General features: G+C 36.1%; 1 protein-coding gene across 1 annotated transcript in view; it reads left to right on the top strand.

Moving 5' to 3' along the window:
• Nucleotides 1-3,703: 3,703 nt before the first annotated feature.
• Nucleotides 3,704-22,701, top strand: part of LOC136261196 (uncharacterized) — a 56,555-nt gene continuing 37,557 nt past the window's right edge. The window contains exons 1-5 of the mRNA XM_066055172.1: nt 3,704-3,715; nt 4,383-4,481; nt 7,918-8,016; nt 12,183-12,281; nt 17,919-18,017. Coding sequence (XP_065911244.1) covers nt 3,704-3,715; nt 4,383-4,481; nt 7,918-8,016; nt 12,183-12,281; nt 17,919-18,017 — 408 coding nt within the window. The remainder of the gene's footprint in view (nt 3,716-4,382; nt 4,482-7,917; nt 8,017-12,182; nt 12,282-17,918; nt 18,018-22,701) is intronic.

Genomic DNA, 22,701 nt, shown 5'->3' with positions numbered 1-22,701 from the left:
TCTACAGAAAATTAGTAGTTGGGTTTGGACTAAAGTGTGTTCTAGTGTTACATCCAGTAAGAAAGTACAGTATATTTGCCCAAACCATTGTGAGTTATGGTGATTTCATGGGAGCTGCACATGAACTGTACAGAACACCCTTGCTTTATTTCTACAGCATCATAAATAAATGCCCATAATTCATGTGCTTTACGCTGTACAAACATGACTCAAAGATTTTCATACTTCCCATGAATAGGCAAATCTAATGGTGTATAGGTTTTATTGTTTCAATGCATATCGATGTGATTAAAACATGGGTAAATTTTCTATGTAGCACGTGCAATTTATTTCAATAGGTTGTTTTATTGCAAAATGGAATTTAGCAAAAATGGCCAGTTTTCACTCAGCGTGTCACATTTCATAACACAAAACCATGAAAGAAACTGCGTTTGTACGTAGTTGGTTACTGAATGCCATTTTAAAATTCCCTCTTTTATGTACACAATGTCCTGCCACTTGATCATAGGTAGTAGAATGGTTGGGAGGTTAAGGGGCAGTAGCTTCTCCTCAGATGACCAAAGGGAGCTACTGTAAGCCACTGACCCTCAAAATGAGAACTTATGTAATTTTGTAGGATGGGACTGAAAGCCATGAACAAGGCACACAATAGTTTGTTGTGTGACCAAAGAAAGCCAACGTGTTTAGGCACGCGATTATAGTAACCAAGAAAACATGATTTTCATGCGCTTGTATCTGTTAAACAGAAACAGTCCTTTTTTATGAAACACCCTTTTGTTGAGACATGTTTCATACCAAGTTTGGGCTAAATCAGTCCAGCCGTTTTTGAGATGCATGTATGTGCCTTTAGAGTTCATCATATTTTTATTTTTCTGCCATAACTTTCATAAGCCTTACTGGATTCTTTTTGTATTATAGCATATTAATTTATCATCCAAATTTGTGAACAAATTGGTAGAAGTGGCACAAAGTTACAAGTGAATTTCAAAAATTGCATGTGCGCTTTATTTTGTCAGTCTTGCAGGGTAAACTACTGACAAAAACAAGTTGATGTTGTGCTACTTCTAAAAACCAGGCGCCATGCAGCTAGCTAGCTCATCTGGAATTAACTATAGACAGTATATGCTACTGTGAATTAACCAACTATGTATTACTATTTTACAATAGGGTTAAACTCTTGTATTTCGTAATTCATGAAATTTTCATAATTCGTTCAATTACGTTGCTATGCACTGCTAAGGAAGCGTATGTTAAACAAACCGCTTTTACCAACATATTACGCACAGAAGTATCTTCTAAACTGTTTTATAGTGAGACTAACGTGTTTTTTCCCACAAATTCTCTCGACAAAGCCTCAAAGCTGCTCTTCATTTTCGTTCGCGTACGTAAGGGATATGCCCCCTTTCAGCTTGAAGCGATAGACTATTCCTGGTAGTGTACGAGGCCTGCACCGTTGTTTTTCAGTTGTTAAATGCCTGAAAACCTCAAGGGGAAGGCAGTCTGAGGAAAGTCGCCACACCCGTGTTTCAGTCCGCCGAAAAGAAACCACCTCAGAGCAAAGCTCACCTGTGCAGAAGTTTAATGCAGACTTCATTTCGCTATTACTTCTTACATAAAAGCTGCTTTTACCATTATTTAACGATTTTGCTCACGTGGGTGCGTACGGATAAACATAGGTAGATATGTAGATAGGTAGATAGGTACACACACACACTTTTACAAAAACAATTTCAGTAAACCAGGCGTGCGCCCTATGGGCACGCGCCTGGTTTAACAACTTTAAAATCAGTACATGCAGATAGGCTGACAATCGTAGTATAGATCTGTTATGATTTGAAAGTACTAGTGGGTGTGTTAGCTAAGGAGAAATAAAGTGAAACCCAAACATGTGAAACAAGTGTGATCGAGATACCTTAATATAGAATAGTCATTGAGAAGTAAAAGAAAAACATGTGGGAAGTATATTGAAAAAATTGTTCAAAGTTTGAACCAGGGATCTCCACACCTATGTTCCCTAACCCCTTTACCACTCTGCCACTGCTGTCAATTGTTCACCTCACTTAATTTTTACCTTATGAATAGAAGTTCTAGCTAGTTTACTACACTTCATAGATCTATCCATGGAAATTCTAGGCCATTCTATGTACATTGTATTTGCAGTGTTCAGAAAATAATGTGTTCTCTATTAGAATATATCCTACAGTAATATTTATAAAATAAAATACGTACTCTAATACAACAATTGGCTTCACTGCAGTTTGTTGTCTCACCTACTGGCTGAACCGCTCATGCAAACTCTTCTTTCACATATCAGGTAATTCAAGGTACACACCTTCAGTAGTGCAATGGAAATCTGATTAATTATCATGTAAAAACCTATTATACAAGCATGTACCAAGTGTGTTTCGAGAGCAGTTGTATACATGTGATGTTCAGCAACTATTAGCTATGAAGTAAAAATTACATAGTACGAATGTCTCTTAAAATCTAGTCCTTCTGTTACCTGTAGGAAAATAAAAAAAAGCCATCACCAACATACAAAAAGAAGTCATATCAAATCCAACTACATGTAAATACAAGTTGATGTTAAATCAGGCACCATGCAGCTAGCTAACTCATATCCAGCTATGTACTACACTTATTATTTTAACCAATAGGTTTTTGGTTGTGCAATATAATAATAGTATTAGTGTTATGTATTAGTATGTAATTCTCGGATTTCATAATTCATGAAATTTTTGTAATTCTTAAATTATATTGCTATGCAAGTGCTTGCTAAACAAACCACTTTTAACAACATATTACGTACAGAAGTATCTTCTAAACTGTTGACTATCCCCACAAATTTTCTTGACAAAGCCTCAAAGCTACTCTTCATTTTCATTCACGTACATAGGGGATATGCCTCCTTTCAACTCAAAGGGATAGTCTATTCCTGGTAGCCTACAAGGCCTGCACCATCATTTTCCAGTTGTTAAATGCCTGTAAAAATCTGAAGGGAAGGTAATTCACAAAATCTAAGGAGAGTTACCACACCCATATTTCAGACCACCGAAAAGAAACCACCTCAGAACAAAGTTTTACCTGTGCGGAATTTTACTTCATTTTGCTTTTACTTCTTACGTAAAAGCTGCTTTTATCATTTAACGATTTTGCTCAGGTGGGTGCGTACGGACAAACATAGGTAGATACACTGTAGGTACACACATGCACGCACGCATGCACGCACATGCACACACACACACACACACACACACACACACACACACAAACACAAACACACACACACACACACTTTACAAAAACAATTTCAGTAAACTAGGCACACACCTGGTTTAAAGAGGTGTAGCCTTCCTAATTTAGGCTAGTATGAAAAGATGTCATACCAAATGTGGCGGCCAAAAAATGGCTGCAATGATATTATGTCGATTAATTTGTGATGTCACAAAGTAAGTGACAGTATAATATCATTTCAGCCATTTCTTAGCCGTCACCTTTGATACCACATCTTTTCATACTAGCTTATTTTTGGAAGACCACACCTTTTTCACAGCTTGGCTGTTTTGGATTAAATATTGAAATACTCCAATAGTAAATTTCGAATGTTCCAATAGAACAGTCAATGTGCTTCATAAAATCGAGTTTCTAAAAGGCAAAGCCATACGAATTTGAGAAGTTGTTGTTTAGAATTTTTACCTAAACAATGGGTTGGAAGGTCAGGGATAATGAATATCTGTTTTAGCTTGTCATTTTATTATGCATCAACAATGAACATGATTTGACAGATTGGCTGAATAACAGGTTGGTCATGTCCAAGCAAAAAATTAAAACTTTGGCCGCTAAAATCTCTGGAATAGCTGGACCAAATGTGGTGTATGGCCTGCTCACCCTGGTGAGCAGCTATAATGCAAAAATGATGTGTTTTGAAGAAGGGATCTTGGAGCTGTGCATACGTCAAAATCAACAACTTTTCAAATATGTAGATATGGCCTTACTGTAAGTTGTGTACATCTTCCACTGCACCAAATTTCTCTCTAAGAGTTTTGTAAATTCTATATAGCTTCAGTCCTACTAATACTAAAACTTTGATGGTTTAGTAGCTTAGCAAACTCTGTTTTGGCTAGGTAAGTTAATGTAAATGCTTTAAATCATACACGTATATGCATAGTTAAGTTGGTTAAGTTTTGCGATATCATGACCTAGTTAATATACTGTGGTCACCTCATCTTCATACCAACTTCTTTACCTCTGCACTAACTTCATGAGACAATGCAAAACAATCTGTTCCAAATTAGACAAGTAATATCATAAAAAATGAAACATTGTATCTCTTGTATAAGTATCATTATCTACTATAACATGTATTGTCTACTATTGTATAGGACAACGAGACATTACTACATACAGCTGCTGGATTTGGCCAACTCAGTGTTGTCCAACATTTGTTGGACAACAAAGCTGATACAGAATCACGTAACATAGTGAGTGGTGTACCATGTACATGTACATATTACATGTGTTGTGATGTGATGTGTGTACTCCAGTGAAATGTTCTAACTTCAAAGTGGGGGGTATACACACATACACAATTGCTGTTAGTGTCATTACACTATCACAGAGAAGAAAAAAATACACACCTAAGATACTGGTTTGGTGACAGGAAATCATACAAGGTTACTATGCAGAATTAAAAATCTCCGTGTCCTTAACATCGTACAATGACAAGTCCATGTGCAACTTTAGAAGTATAGCACATTTTAACTCTAGGTCGTCCCTAGATAATACTGTGGTAGATTGATTACTATTCCCATATACGTAGTACTCTGCTCTTCGATTTTCCTATACTACTGTAATTCGTTTTTCATATGCAAATATTAGAAAACTATTGCAATTGATCAAGATACTCTAATAGAGCAGTCATTCACGTAAAATAATTTTTGTTCTGTATATAAATGTCATGAGATATTTTTGCATGGAATTATTGTATCACCATTTGTAACCATCTCAGCAAAAACCTAACTTGTTTATGCAACCTCTGATTATTTTTTGATTTTCTCAGCATTATCTACAGTGTCAATGGATCAGCCTTTTGTGTTGAGTAGTTTCGGAATTATAACACTAGACAGTAGGAAGTGCAGCAAAATCAATTTGTACAGCAACAATACTGAAGATAAACTACAGGCGCTTACATTCGCAGCCATAACTTCAGTTTGCATTACTGTACAGAGGGAAACTTTGGAGGGGGGAAATTTGGCAAATCAAGCAAAATATCACTGTTGGCGAAATAAAATTTGGCGAATTGTTAGCAAAGTGCACGTCCTATTTAATTGGTTAGCTTACTAATCGCTGTTGCCTGAAGTGAGAACTGGAGTGCCACGCCTCTCAGCGGCGGCGCCTGGAGTCAGCTACCAACTAAAAGGTAATACTATATAGAGAGTAGATCTACACCCTCTGGGTTAGTGAATATCGTACTTAATATTGTAGGACTCGCTACTTGTCACGCCCGTTTCCAATGTGAAGTTTGAGGATACCACGTGTACAGTAACTAGCTACCTAGTGAGGTAGTCGAGCCAGGCTTGGCTCTAGCGTAATGCCTGGCCCACTATCCCTTGGTCGAGTAGAAAATTGATTAATTCGAGGCTTGGTTTGCTATTTTCTTCGTCACCAAAATATTTGGATGGGGAAAATTTGGCGAATTCATGCTAAATTTGCCAAATTTTAACAGCGCCAAAGTTTCCCTCCATATGGTAGTCTACAATGTTTCAATGATTAACAAATCAGCCAAGGTATAGTGTTATAGTCCTGTAGTCACTTACACATATGGGTATGAAGGCGGTTTAGTTGAAGAAAAGATGAAGACCTTGTTTATGTTTCCTGCATTGCAAACAAACGTACGTGATATGCACACCTTTGGGGCTACAGAAAGGATACAAAGATTTTTGAACTCTATGAACAGTTGAATAAGATAGTGTATAGTTTTAGTTGAGTCGAGTCTTCCTTCTCTGAGTAATGGCGCAATAAAAACTGGCATATTTTTCTTTATAACAGGCATAATTTTATGATTTTTTAAAATTTTGTTTTTCTCAAAACATATGCTTGTGTGAACAAGTGGGATGTTTGCTAAGATGGTCACATTTGTATGTGTAATAGTTTGACAGGTTGTGGTACAGTGTATGAGATTAACAGTGTTGGGGTTTTTAAAAGTAACTCGTTACATATTACATATTGCTTGCAACTGAACTATTTAGTTACAGTTACATATTACCCATAAAATAAAGTAACTATAATAATATTACATATTATATTACTTTGTGTCAACAGTCTTAAGCTGTCACGTGTGCAACTATCACCTTATCACTTGAAATGATTGTGTTGTTGGACAATGTGTAAATGTTGGTTATAATTGTAAGAAACTGGTGAATAAGCTTCATTAAGGTGGCTTTTTTGCTTTGTTGTGGCTAGATGTTACCCAGTGGATTACTAATGAGATTAGTAACTTGATTACTTGTAGTAAAATTACTTAATATTAGACTCATTACAGTAACTTCATTACTTTGATAACATGTTACATTTGTAAGTAAAGTAACTTGAGTTATATTACTGGTTTTTATAACATGTTTCATTATATAACTTGGTTACCACAAAAGTAATAATTATGTTATACAAGTAACACGTTACCCCCAACAAATAATCTAGGACCACATACAGATTTGTGAATGTTTAGCTGTCTGTGAAATTATTGTCCTTGTTTTGTTAACGTAGGTATATCCTGATACTGTTGTGCTACAGTATCAATTAATTCAATTTCACTCATCATATAGGGGGAAAGTTCGATGAGCTAAACTTTGTTGCAGATTTTGTGGTTTTGTCAAAAACCACAAAAATGTTTGTGCAATGTGTATTGCTAGCTACCTGTGATGAGTATCTGTTGGTTCTGATTCGAGGTGTGAAATAAACTAATTTGTTGGTAGGAAGTCTTATAGCAGCCCAGCTTCTTTCATGAGCCATGCTCATTTATCAGAATTATGTGTGTCGTTGTCTGTAATCATACGTGAAGCCACACCCATTTATCAGTAAGGTGTGTAGCAGTAGTCTGAAGGTATGCACAGAGCCATGTCCATTGCTGCAGGGGCGTATCGAGGGGGGTTTCCAGGAGTTTCAGGAAACCCCTTTGGATTTTACATACTACTTGAAACATTAAGAAATTGAAACTTCAGGTTTCCAGAATCCAAAATCTATCATGGAACAGGACACATTTTAAACTTTCATCTTAGTTAAATAATAGTTTCTCATATGAAATCAACACTTATAGCGAATTACGATTTTGGTGAAAAGTACCATGAAGTACACAAATTAATATATGAATGATATACCTTATCGACAAATAAACGTGTGTAGTTATGAAGTATAGCTATGGTACTTGGTATTGGTTGGAGATACTTCCCAGTTAAGTATTCCGTATTTGAAATATCAGTAAAAATGGTATCGGTATAAAGTCCTACACATAATGTATTCAAGCTAAACTGATTTATACTAAACTGGTTAACTCATAGCTTGAAAGAGTTCAGTACAACAGATTTTATGATAGTGACCAAATACAAAGTGATTACAACATGGATGACAAGTATAGTACATAACATTTTCAAAGTTACAAACTATTAGAGGTAACTACTAAACACTGTACCATTATGAACTGAGGGTCAGATAGCTGATGTCCCACTGTTCTTGTTTCACCAAATTTAACACCTCCAACTATTCACTACATAAATGTAGTGTAGTTAATTCACTAAACTTTTCTGTGGTAAACTACCTCACTGTATACAGCTGTGATTGTTCTATTAGAGTGGATGTGTATGTTGTAGGTATATAATGTATTTTGAGTATGATGACATAACAATGTGTTTTGTGTTATTACAGCGTAGACAGACTCCATTGCACAGAGCTGCAGGAAGTGGCAGTGTTGCGAGCATTGAGTGTTTGTTAAACAAAGGAGCAAAGATTGATCAAGGAGACAATGTAAGATACTTGATGTATATTCTCACCACATGTATACAGTGGTGAGAATATACATTGGTGAGAATATTTTATCCCATACTGTATACGTATGGGATAAAATTTACAAGCACATTGCATAAGTATTATACAGTACTAGCAGTGGTACCTGCCCTTCGTGCATTTTGAAATTAGTGATTGGTACGCCTGCCCTTCGTGGAGGTGTTGGTACTGTATTATCTTTGTTGTACCTAATCATATATGTCATATACACTGTAGTGTAGTGTCCATGTCTGTAATCCATCTAACTCACCAAATATAGCACTAATTGATGCAGTATATTCAAGCTTATATATTCCTGTACATTGAATATACACACACACACATAAATGCATTTGTAAAACAAAAATTAAACTGCAAGTGTACATATGTGACATATGGAGTGGATTGTGCGTCCATAGTGAAGTTGAATTAAAGTAGCCATGTTTATCATGTGATTCCAGACAGGATGGAAATTCTGTTTGCACATTAGCGCAGCAGATGGATAACAGCGTGCGGAGAACAACAGGTATTAGCAGGCCTTCAGTGTTAAAGCCTACTGTAAATTCTCTTGGGAGTTTATAACTTGTAGCATAGGTAGTTCCAGTTCCCCCTCACTCCTAGTAGCTCCTGGCCAATTGTTCCTAGCTACCTTTGTTTCTTTTGCCATTGGCTCACTCAAAATTGAGTTCCTATCCCCTTCTACCCTGCTCTGTTCATGTCCTTCTCCTGAGTTTGTATTATTAGCACCATAGCCAAAATATCATGACGTGAGTTCGCAAGTTTGGTATTGAACAACATTGAGTCGTCTCTGAAGTGAATGGACGTCACTTCAGAGACACCTCGATGTTGCTCTTTCTATTTATATCCACCTATTTCCTGGTCTAGAAGCACAAAAACTCCCTTTCCTTCATGGCGCATTGTTTAGAATCACACCCATCAGCAACTATAGAATATACAGTAACTATACTGAAGATAAACTACAGGCACTTACATACTTCAGTTTGCATTAGTCTACAATGTTTCAATGTGGTTTAAAGATTAGCAAATCAGCCAAAGTATAGTGTTAGTCCTGTAGTCACTTACGCATATGGGTATGAAGGCGGTTTAGTTGAAGAAAAGACGAAGACCTTGTTTACGTTTCCTGCATTGTAAACAAACGTACGTGATACGCACACCTTTGGGGCTACAGAAAGGATACAAAGATTTTTGATGGTGTATAGTTTTAATTGAAGAGGGCAAAGTTGTGACCATTGAGTATTTGTTGAATAAAGGAGAAAAGATTGATCACAAAGACAATGTATATAAGTATATTGTCAAATATTTAAAGTGTATAAGGTAGAACCACATGTGTACAGTGTATACTGTATACATATGGGATAAAAGTTTACAATACATGAATAGCACATTGCCTAAGTATCATGCAATATGATAGTACTGTACATTAGGAATCATGAAGGTTTTGGCCAAAGAAATTTCACCCTAAAACTATCCTTACAATACCTTCATGGCACCTTGGTGGTATTGGTTAGGTACAACCAAAAGTACCTTTAGCATGACAAGAAATGCTTCCAATAGGTTGCTTCAAAATTAAATAATATTTAGTGGAATTTTCTACTGGCTGTCGCTTCAGCCTTTTGGCATACTGCACTATGTACAATGCATGGTTCATGGACTTACCTGCGCCCTCCTTTGTCCCTTTCATCCTAGCTTACAGTGCAAGGTGTCAATTCGGGGTAGTGCTGTATGATGGCTTCCTAGATGCATCTGTCATCTAAGTTCTCTGTTTTGACTGGGTACAAGAATATGGGAATTTTAAGGATCATAGAAATAAAAAGCAGTGCAGCAAGGGGCCCACACTTGAAGGTATACTAGTAAACATATAATCCCTCATGGGTATATACTAAAGCAGGGATTACATGTGCACTAGTACCTATATCTTCAGGTGTAGGTGACCTCCCTTACTTCACTACCTTTTATTTCTTCCGTTTAGATTAGTCTACAAAGTTGGGATTTGGATTACAGTGTTTACCATGGATTGGCAGATCAGCCAAGGTGTAGTTTTAGTCCTGCAGTTACTTGTGCATAGGCGTATGAAGGTGGTTTTATTTAAGAAACGGCAACGATTTTGTTTACGTCTATCACATCATAAACAAATGCAGGTGACACGCAAACTATTGGGGCTACAGAAATGAAACAAAGATTTTCGAACTCCCCATGAGTAGTCGAATAAGATAGTATATAGGTTTAATCGATTTAACACTATCTTCCTTTCCTGAGTAATGGCTCGATTAAACTTGCATAAAATTTTCTTTGTATTACATGTACAGGTAATTTCACCTGTTTTTTAAAATTTCATTTTCTCAATATGCATGCTTGTGCGAACTAGACAGGTTTTTGCTGAGACGGTCATATATGAGATTAACAGTGTTGGGGTTTTAAAAGTAACTCGTTACATATTACTTTCAACTGAATTATTTAGTTACAGTTACATATTACCCATAAAATAAAGTAACTATAATAATATTACATATTATATTACTTTGTGTCAACAGTCTTAAGCTGTCACGTGTGCAATTACCACCTTATCACTTAAAATGATTGTGTTGTTGGACAATGTGTAAATGTTGGTTATAATTGTAAGAAACTGGTGAATAAGCTTCATTAAGGTGGCTTTTTTGCTTTGTTGTGGCTAGACGTTACCCAGTGGATTACTAATGAGATTAGTAACTTGATTACTTGTAGTAAAATTACTTAATATTAGACTCATTACAGTAACTTCATTACTTTGATAACATGTTACATTTGTAAGTAAAGTAACTTGAGTTATATTACTGGTTTTTATAACATGTTTCATTATATAACTTGGTTACCACAAAAGTAATAATTATGTTATACAAGTAACACGTTACCCCCAACAAATAATCTAGGACCACATACAGATTTGTGAATGTTTAGCTGTCTATGAAATTATTGTCCTTGTTTTGTTAACGTAGGTATATCCTGATACTGTTGTGCTACAGTATCAATTAATTCAATTTCACTCATCATATAGGGGGAAAGTTCGATGAGCTAAACTTTGTTGCAGATTTTGTGGTTTTGTCAAAAACCACAAAAATGTTTGTGCAATGTGTATTGCTAGCTACCTGTGATGAGTATCTATTGGTTCTGACTCGAGGTGTGAAATAAATTAATTTGTTGGTAGGAAGTCTTATAGCAGCCCAGCTTCTTTCATGAGCCATGCCCATTTATCAGAATTATGTGTGTCGTTGTCTGTAATCATACGTGAAGCCACACCCATTTATCAGTAAGGTGTGTAGCAGTAGTCTGAAGGTATGCACAAAGCCATGTCCATTACTGCAGGGGCGTACCGAGGGGGGTTTCCAGGGGTTTCAGGAAACCCCTTTGGATTTTACACACTACTTGAAACATTAAGAAATTAAAACTTCAGGTTTCCAGAATCCAAAATCTATCATGGAACAGGACACATTTTAAACTTTCATCTTAGTTAAATAATAGTTTCTCATATGATATCAACACTTATAGCGAATTACGATTTTGGTGAAAAGTACCATGAAGTACACAAATTAATATATGAATGATATACCTTATCGACAAATAAATGTGTGTAGTTATGAAGTATAGCTATGATAATTGGTATTGGTTGGAGATACTTCCCAGTTAAGTATTCCGTATTTGAAATATCAGTAAAAATGGTATCGGTATAAAGTCCTACACATAATGTATTGAAACTAAAATGATTTATACTAAACTGGTTAACTCATAGCTTGAAAGAGTTAAGTACAACAGATTTTACGATAGTGACCAACTACAAAGTGATTACAACATGGATGACAAGTATAGTACATAACATTTACATAGTTACAAACTATTAGAGGTAACTACTAAACACTGTACCATTATGAACTGAGGGTCAGATAGCTGATGTCCCTCTGTTTTTGTTTCACCAAATTTAACACCTCCAACTATTCACTACATAAATGTAGTGTAGTTAATTCACTAAACTTTTCTGTGGTAAACTACCTCACTGTATACAGCTGTGATTGTTCTATTAGAGTGGATGTGTATGTTGTAGGTATATAATGTATTTTGAGTATGATGACATAACAATGTGTTTTGTGTTATTACAGTATGGATGGACTCCATTGCACAGAGCTGCAGAAAGTGGCGAGGTTGCGAGCATTGAGTGTTTGTTAAACAAAGGAGCAAAGATTGATCAAGGAGACAATGTAAGATACTTGATGTATATTCTCACCACATGTATACAGTGTATATACTGTATACGTATGGGATAAAATTTACAAGCACATTGCATAAGTATTATACAGTACTAGCAGTGGTACCTGCCCTTCGTGCAGGTTGAAATGAGTGATTGGTACGCCTGCCCTTCATGGAGGTGTTGGTACTGTATTATCTTTGTTGTACCTAATCATACATGTCATATACACTGTAGTGCAGTGTCCATGTCTGTAATCCATCTAACTCACCAACTATAGCACTAAGTGATACAGTATATTCAAGCTTATATATTCCTGCATGTACACTGAATATATACACACGCATAAATGCATTTGTAAAACAAAAATTAAACTGCAAGTGTACATATGTGACATATGGAGTGGATTGTGCGTCCATAATGAAGTTGAATTAAAGTTGCCATGTTTATTATGTGATTCCAGACAGGATGGAAATTCTGTTTGCACATTAGCGCAGCAGATGGATAACAGCGTGTGGAGAACAACAGGTATTAGCAGGCCTTTAGTGTTAAAGCCTACTGTAAATTCTCTTGGGAGTTTATAAGTTCTAGCATAGGTAGTTCCAGTTCCCCCTCACTCCTAGTAGCTCCTTGCCAATTGTTCCTAGCTACCTTTGTTTCTTTTGCCATTGGCTCACTAAAAATTGAGTTCCTATCCCCTTCTACCCTGCTCTGTTCATGCCCTTCTCCTGAGTTTGTATTATTAGCACCATAGCCAAAATATCATGACGTGAGTTCACAAGTTTGGTATTGTACAACATTGAGTCATCTCTGAAGTGAATGGACGTCACTTCAGAGACACCTCAATGTTGTTCTTTCTATTTATATTCACCTATTTCCTGGTCTAGAAGCACAAAAACTCCCTTTCCTTCATAGCGCATTGTTTAGAATCACACCCATCAACAACTATAGAATATACAGTAACTATACTGAAGATAAACTACAGGCGCTTACATACTTCAGTTTGCATTAGTCTACAATGTTTCAATGTGGTTTAAAGATTAGCAAATCAGCCAAAGTATAGTGTTAGTCCTGTAGTCACTTACGCATATGGGTATGAAGGCGGCTTAGTTGAAGAAAAGACGAAGACCTTGTTTACGTTTCCTGCATTGTAAACAAACGTACATGATACGCACACCTTTGGGGCTACAGAAAGGATACAAAAATTTTTGATGGTGTATAGTTTTAATTGAAGAGGGCAAAGTTGTGACCATTGAGTATTTGTTGAACAAAGGAGAAAAGATTGATCACAAAGACAATGTATATAGTATATTGTCAAATATTTAAACTGTATAAGGTACAACCACATGTGTACAGTGTATACTGTATACATATGGGATAAAAGTTTACAATACATGAATAGCACATTGCCTAAGTATCATGCAATACGATAGTACTGTACATTAGGAATCATGAAGGTTTTGGCCAAAGAAATTTCACCCTAAAACTATCATGGCACCTCGGTGGTATTGGTTAGGTACAACCAAAAGTACCTTTAGCATGACAAGAAATGCTTCCAATAGGTTGCTTCAAAATTAAATAATATATAGTGGAATTTTCTACTGGCTGTCGCTTCAGCCTTTTGGAATACTGCACTATGTACAATGCATGCTTCATGGACTTACCTGCGCCCTCCTTTGTCCCTTTCATCCTGGCTTACAGTGCAAGGTGTCAATTCGGGGTAGTGCTGTATGATGGCTTCCTAGATGCATCTGTCATCTAAGTTCTCTGTTTTGACTGGGTACAAGAATATGGGAATTTTAAGGATCATAGAAATAAAAAGTAGTGCAGCAAGGGGCCCACACTTGAAGGTATACTAGTGAACATTTAATCCCTCATGGGTATATACTAAAGCAGGGATTACATGTCCATTAGTAACTATATCTTCAGGTGTAGGTGACCTCCCTATTTCACTACCCATATTTCTGTGATCCCTAATCAAACTTAATATTCTCAACTTTCCCTTATACTTGTGTTTATTGTTCTCTTGTGTGTGTACAACAGATTCTTAAATCAAATGTTAAAGATGGTAAAAATACATTGGATAGCTGCATTGATAATGTATGAGTTATAAAGAAATCTAATATACAAGTTTATAGTTGCACTGTCAACTCATCTTGTTCACCTATTTTTGCCCTAAAGAACCACCTATGCCTGTGTGCATGAGGAATATGAAGGGATTTATATTTAAACATGGAAGTGGACACCCTAAAAGTGTTATGACTACACCAAAATTTTAACAGTGTAGTATTCCTCTGTGACTACTCTTTACACATGCAGTTATAAACAGATGAGTATCATGCGAAGATAAAATCATGCTCTAGAATCTAAACTTAATGTACAAAGCAATGTGGGGTATATAAAATTAACTGTTATACAGATGCACAGTAGGACTGAATGATACTGCCATTTTAGTATCACGATTGATACTAAAGCCACTATTCATGATACTGAATAGTTCACGATAGGTACAAATAAGCAGTGGCGTAACTAGAACCAGACTAACCACATACATATGTGCAAATATTCTAGGACCACATACATACAGATTTGTGAATGTTTGGCTGTCTGTGAAATTATTGTCCTTGTTTTGTTAACGTAGATATATCCTGATGCTGTTGTGCTACAGTATCAATTAATTCAATTTCACTCATCATATAGGGGGAAAGTTCGATGAGCTAAACTTTGTTGCAGATTTTGTGGTTTTGTCATAAACCACAAAAGTTTTGGTGCAATGTGTATTGCTAGCTACCTGTGATGAGTATCTGTTGGTACTGACTCGAGGTGTGAAATAAATAAATTTGTTAGCAGGAAGTCCAGCTTCTTTCATGAGCCATGTCCATTTATCAGAATTATGTGTGTCGTTGTCTGTAATCATACGTGGAGCCACACTTATGCATCAGTAAGGTGTATAGCAGTAGTCTAATGGTATGCATGAAGCCATGTCCATTGCTGTATGTACGTTTAGGTGGAGGCATTCCCAATGTGTATGTATGCATTATAACGTAAAATTAGCTACTTAATACCGTATAAGGGAAAGTTTCAATGGGCAAAACTTTTGCAGTAGAGAGATAATTATTGAAATAAACTGTGCCTGCTCACATTCACCTGAGCCTCCTCCAAATATAGTAGTTTATATCAAAGAGGTAAACGTGTGTTCATTCCCAATGGTTTGGACTAGAAAGAACATGTGTTCATATTGTAAACATGTTTGTGCACTTAGTACTAAATATATGGTATATTTTAACTCACTTGTCCTTACTCATATCAAAGCGCATTTTTGATAAACAGTTCCAATGTTAAAAGGCTTCACAGTGCTACTAAATGTTTGGGCAGCTGACCCATGTAGCAAGAGTTATTAACAGGCTCAAGTGAACGTGAATGTGAACAGACTATGATGCAAGACATACAGCCTAATCTAAAGTCATGCAGATGATTCACTTTTAAAAAATACAAGACAATTAACATAGCTATAGTAGCTTAGCAATGCAATTTTAAAACAGTGGCTATATTCTACCACATTCTCTACTAGAGTATTGTGTGATGACTGTTCTATTAGAGTATATCTCGATGACTGCTCTATTAGAGTATCTCAAAATTTAAACAATGAAAAGTGGTTCAGCCAATACCAGGCACTGACTGGACCATGGACTCTTGTCCTGCATTCTTTTGTATTAGTATAATGATAATCCCGTCTGTCAGTGTTGTCATCAAATTTTACGAATTACAAACTTGGTATTATTATCTTGTGTCATCATTTCTTCTACTAAACTGCCTTCATATCCATATGCGCAAGTGACTACAGGGATAACACTATACATTGGCTGATGTGCTAATCCATGGTGAACATTTTAAGCCAAATTCCAACATTGTAGACTAATCCAAAAACGGAAATTATAGCTGCGAACGTAAGCGCCTGTAGTTTATTTTCAGTATGGTCACTGTACGAATCGATTATCTTACTCTTCCTACTGTCTAGCGCTATAATTCCAAAACTACTCACCACAGAAGGCTAAAACTTTGGTGATATATTCCTTGGACACTAATTTAATTTATTTAATTACGACAAAACCTGCAAATAAAATTAGTATGCAATACACAATTATGGTGATCACATCCACATTTGAAACACAACTACGTATTTCTGGTACATGATGCTTTTCCCGATCCTTATTAGGAGTCATGTATCTATAGTTAAATTGTACATGCTTGTTGACATTGTTTATTTACAAATTGTCATTTTTCATTGTTAATGTGTATGATACCAGACTTGTCTAGGGTTCCAGAAAATCTGTATGCTTTTTACTTGATAGTACAATCAACTTGTACTCAATACTCTTGTTTAGTGCTGGGAAATTGTTAGTAATCTGTGATATTTAAGTCATACCAGTTGTTTGATACTGCCTGTTTTTTATTCGGAAAACATCCTCATACAGAAACGCCTTTTGGTGCCACCGTGTCTTTTGACAAATCAGATAATTACTAATACTGTTTTCATTGTACTGTTGCAGGTAGCAATTATATAGTTAGCTTATCACATGTGATTATAAAATGACCTCCATTTCTACTTGTCTGGTACAATGCATCAAACATGTAATAGTAAGCAAAATTACTCTTCTGTGTGAAAATGCAATCCATCAGTATACTCAGTAACACAATGTTTTATTAGAGTATTTATAGTCACCTACTAGCACCATTATTTATTTAATTTATTTAAATGCTTTTTAGTACACAGAATTACGACAATTTATAGCAAGTATACATGATAGAGGTTGCACATTTTAGTGTGTTGAAGGTCCACCAGCATCCAAACGTAATGAGAACGTACTATTTTAGGTATGCATACGTATATAATACATCGAGTGGCTGCACTCATGTTGGCTTGGTGATGTAATAAGTGTTATATATTAGCTGTAACACAGGGCATTCGGGCTTTGTCTGATATGTATGCCCTCTGCCCTTGGGTAGTTGGGCATACATATAAGGCAAAGCCTTCATGCCCATGTTACAACTATTACATGTACCATGAAGTACACAAATTAATGTATGAATTAGTTACCTTATCGTGTACATTACAAACAAATGTGTGCAGTTAGGAAGTATAGCTATGGTACTTGGTATTGGTTGGAGATACCTCCCAGTTGAGTATTCCGCATTTGAAATATCAGTAAAAATTGTATCGGTATAAAGTCCTACACATAATGTATTCAAGCTAAAATGATTTATACTAAACTGGTTAACTCATAGCTTGAAGAGTTAAGTACAATAGATTTTATGATAGTGACCAACTACAAAGTGATTACAACATGGATGACAAGTACTATACATAACATTTACATAGTTACAAACTATTAGAGGTAACTACTAAACACTGTACCATTATGAACTGAGGGTCAGATAGCTGATGTCCCACTGTTCTTGTTTCACCAAATTTAACACCTCCAACTATTCACTACATAAATGTAATGTAGTTAATTCACTAAAGTTTTCTGTGGTAAACTACCTCACTGTATAAGGCTGTGATTGTTCTATTAGAGTGGATGTGTATGTTTGTAGGTATATAATGTATTTTGAGTATGATGACATAACAATGTGTTTTGTGTTATTACAGAATGGACGGACTCCATTGCACAATGCTGCATTAAGTGGCAAGGTTGCGAGCATTGAGTGTTTGTTAAACAAAGGAGCAAAGATTGATCAAGGAGACAATGTAAGATACTTGATGTATATTCTCACCACATGTATACAGTGTATATACTGTATACGTATGGGATAAAATTTACAATGATTGAATAGCACATTGCATAAGTATTATACAGTACTAGCAGTGATACCTGCCCTTCGTGCAGGTTGAAATGAGTGATTGGTACGCCTGCCCTTCATGGAGGTGTTGGTACTGTATTATCTTTGTTGTACCTAATCATACATGTCATATACACTGTAGTGCAGTGTCCATGTCTGTAATCCATCTAACTCACCAACTATAGCACTAATTGATGCAGTATATTCAAGCTTATATATTCCTGTACATTGAATATACACACACGCATAAATGCATTTGTAAAACAAAAATTAAACTGCAAGTGTACACATGTGACATATGGAGTGGATTGTGCGTCCATAGTGAAGTTAAATTAAAGTAGCCATGTTTATCATGTGATTCCAGGCAGGATGGAAGTTCTGTTTGCACATTGGCGCAGCAGATAGATAACAGCGTGCGGAGAACAACAGGTATTAGCAGGCCTTTAGTTTAGTGTTAATGCTGTAAATTCTCTTGGGAGTTTATAAGTTCTAGCATAGGTAGTTCCAGTTCTCCCTCACTCCTAGCCTCAATCACTCCTAGTAGCTCCTTGCCAATTGTTCCTAACCACCTTTGTTTCTTTTGCTATTGGCTTACTGAAACTGAGTTCCTATCCCCTTCTACCCTGCTCTGTTCTTGTGCTTCTCATGAGTTTGTATTCCTAGCGCCATAGCTGGATTCATTTAAATATCATGGCACGAATTTGCAAGTTTGGTATTGATGTATTGAATGGACGTCACTTCAGAGACGTCGCAATGTTGTTCTTTCTATTTACATCCACCTATTTCCTGGTCTAGAAGCAGAAAAACTCCCTTTCCTTCATAGCACATTGTTTAGAATCACACGCGTCTCACATCATTACTGTTGACTTAGCAATGGGACTTCAAGGTAACCGTGTTTCCATAAATTCACATTATATTATGCTTCAAAAGTATGGTCCGTTTGCCTTCTTGCTGAATTGTAAGGTTAGTTCATTGGTTATAGGCATGAGTTCCACCATAGAATACACAATTTGGGGTAGAGAGTATGCTTGTAGAGTTCGAAGTAAATTACTAACGAAATATGGGCGTGGCATGTGTCAGGAAACACTGCTGAAGACTTTTATGCCATAGTGTAACCCTAGCAGTAGAAATTGTTGCATAAATACCACCAAAGGGTGTGAATTATGCTGTAGATCAATGGTATAGAGCTGCAATCGCTGCTCCATGTAGTGAGTAGTAGCTGTGCTCAAAAAACCTGTTTACGAGCTTGTGGTAATCAACAAACAAGACATGCTAGAAATTTCTATTAATAAACTTCTTGGTGCCAGCTTAATTGCAATTAATTTGCAGCAAATCTTAGGTCAATCGGTATTATGGTTAGGGAGTTAACTGTATCACGGACAGACAGCTTTTCAGCTTTATATAGTAGATGATAGTACTGTATGTTAGGGATCATGAATCAAAGGTTTGGGTTCTTTTGACCAAAATATATAACTAACCTAACAATATCTTCATGGTGCCTCAGTAGTATTGGTTAGGTATAACAAAGAGTATCTTCAGCACAACTTGAAACACTTCAAATGTGTTACTACAAAATTAAAAATATGCTTATAAATATTATTCTAGTGGAATTTTCTACTGACTGTTACTTCAACCCGACAGGTGCCTTATGGCATACTGCAGTATGTACAATGCATGCTTCATGGACTTACCTGTGCCCTCCTCTGTGTCCCTGCAAGGTGTCAATTCTGCATGATGGCTTCCCTGCTCATTTGTAATGAGAATTTGTAATGGGAATTGTCTGAGTTTTCCATTGTGACTGGACACAAATATAAGAAAAAAATTAGGAATCATAGAAATAAACATTTGTGAAGCAAATGGCCTACACTGATATACTAGTGGACATTTAATTTCTAATTCACCTAGTATAGGTATATACTAAAGTAGGGATTAAATGTCCACTGGTAACTATATCTTCAGGTGTAGGTGACCTCCCTACTTCACTACCCATATTTCTGTGATCCCTAATCAAACTTAATATTCTCAACTTTCCCTTATACTTGTGTTTATTGTTCTCTTGTGTGTGTACAACAGATTCTTAAATCAAATGTTAAAGATGGTAAAAATACATTGGATAGCTGCATTGATAATGTATGAGTTATAAAGAAATCTAATATACAAGTTTGTAGTCGCACTGTCAACTCACCTATTTTTGCCCTAAAGAACCACCTATGCATGTGTGCATGAGGAATATGAAGGGATTTATATTTAAACATGGAAGTGAACACCCTAAGAGTGTTATGACTACACCAAAATTTTAACAGTGTAGTATACCTCTGTGACTACTCTTTACACATGCAGTTATAAACAAATGAGTATCATGCGAAGATAACATCAGGCTCTAGAATCTAAACTTAATGTACAAAGCAATGTGGGGTATATAATATTAACTGTTATACAGATGCACAGTAGGGCTGAGCGATACTGCCATTGTAGTATCACGATTGATACTAAAGCCACTATTCATGATACTGAATAGTTCACGATAGGTACAAATAAGCAGTGGCGTAACTAGAACCAGACTAATACCAGGGCCTAGTGCAATCAGTGGTGTAACTAACTGGAAGGTGATGGGATGACACACCCCCACAGAACACTTAATGTCATGATTGTACAAAAAGGTTAGTGACCCAATGATGGGCTAGCCAACATACGGTGTAGTATTAGCTATCTTATATCATATAAGCAGTGGCGTAACTAGAACTAGACTAACCACATACGTATGTGCCAATATTCTAGGACCACATACATACAGATTTGTGAATGTTTGGCTGTCTGTGAAATTATTGTCCTTGTTTTGTTAACGTAGATATATCCTGATACTGTTGTGCTACAGTATCAATTAATTCAATTTCACTCATCATATAGGGGGAAAGTTCGATGAGCTAAACTTTGTTGCAGATTAAAAGTTTTGGTGCAATGTGTATTGCTAGCTACCTGTGATGAGTATCTGTTGGTTCTGACTCGAGGTGTGAAATAAATAAATTTGTTAGCAGGAAGTCCAGCTTCTTTCATGAGCCATGTCCATTTATCAGAATTATGTGTGTCGTTGTCTGTAATCATACGTGGAGCCACACTTATGCATCAGTAAGGTGTATAGCAGTAGTCTAATGGTATGCATGAAGCCATGTCCATTGCTGTATGTACGTTTAGGTGGAGGCATTCCCAATGTGTATGTATGCATTATAACGTAAAATTAGCTATGTAATACCGTATAGGGAAAAGTTTCAATGGGCAAAACTTTTGTAGTAGAGAGATAATTATTGAAATAAACTGTGCCTGCTCACATTCACCTGAGCCTCCTCCAAATATAGTAGTTTATATCAAAGAGGTAAACGTGCGTTCATTCCCAATGGTTTGGACTAGAAAGAACATGTGTTCATATTGTAAACATGTTTGTGCACTTAGTACTAAATATATGGTATATTTTAACTCACTTGTCCTTGCTCATATCAAAGCGCATTTTTGATAAACAGTTCCAGTGTTAAAAGGCTTCACAGTGCTACTAAATGTTTGGGCAGCTGACCCATGTAGCAAGAGTTATTAACAGGCTCAAGTGAACGTGAATGTGAACAGACTATGATACAAGACATACAGCCCAATCTAAAGTCATGCAGATGATTCACTTTTAAAAAATACAAGACAATTAACATAGCTATAATAGCTTAGAACAAGCAATGTAATTTTAAAACAGTGGCTATATTCTACCACCTTCTCTACTAGAGTATTGTGTGATGACTGTTCTATTAGAGTATATCTCGATGACTGCTCTATTAGAGTATCTCAAAATTTAAACAATGAAAAGTGGTTCAGCCAATACCAGGCACTGACTGGACCATGGACTCTTGTCCTGCATTCATTTGTATTAGTATAATGATAATCCCGTCTGTCAGTGTTGTCATCAAATTTTACGAATTACAAACTTGGTATTATTATCTTGTGTCATCATTTCTTCTACTAAACTGCCTTCATATCCATATGCGCAAGTGACTACAGGGATAACACTATACATTGGCTGATGTGCTAATCCATGGTGAACATTTTAAGCCAAATTCCAACATTGTAGACTAATCCAAAAACGGAAATTATAGCTCCGAACGTAAGCGCCTGTAGTTTATTTTCAGTATGGTCACTGTACGAATCGATTATCTTACTCTTCCTACTGTCTAGCGCTATAATTCCAAAACTACTCACCACAGAAGGCTAAAACTTTGGTGATATATTCCTTGGACACTAATTTAATTTATTTAATTACGACAAAACCTGCAAATAAACATGCAATACACAATTATGGTGATCACATCCACATTTGAAACACAACTACGTATTTCTGGTACATGATGCTTTTCCCGATCCTTATTAGGAGTCATGTATCTATAGTTAAATTGTACATGCTTGTTGACATCGTTTATTTACAAATTGTCATTTTTCATTGTTAATGTGTATGATACCAGACTTGTCTAGGGTTCCAGAAAATCTGTATGCTTTTTACTTGATAGTACAATCAACATGTACTCAATATTCTTGTTTAGTGCTGGGAAATTGTTAGTAAT

Source organism: Dysidea avara, chromosome 7 (assembly GCF_963678975.1).
Source record: "Dysidea avara chromosome 7, odDysAvar1.4, whole genome shotgun sequence".
Lineage (NCBI taxonomy): Eukaryota > Metazoa > Porifera > Demospongiae > Dictyoceratida > Dysideidae > Dysidea > Dysidea avara.
Note: the sequence above shows the minus strand (reverse complement) of the source record. Positions and strands in the feature narration are given on the sequence as shown.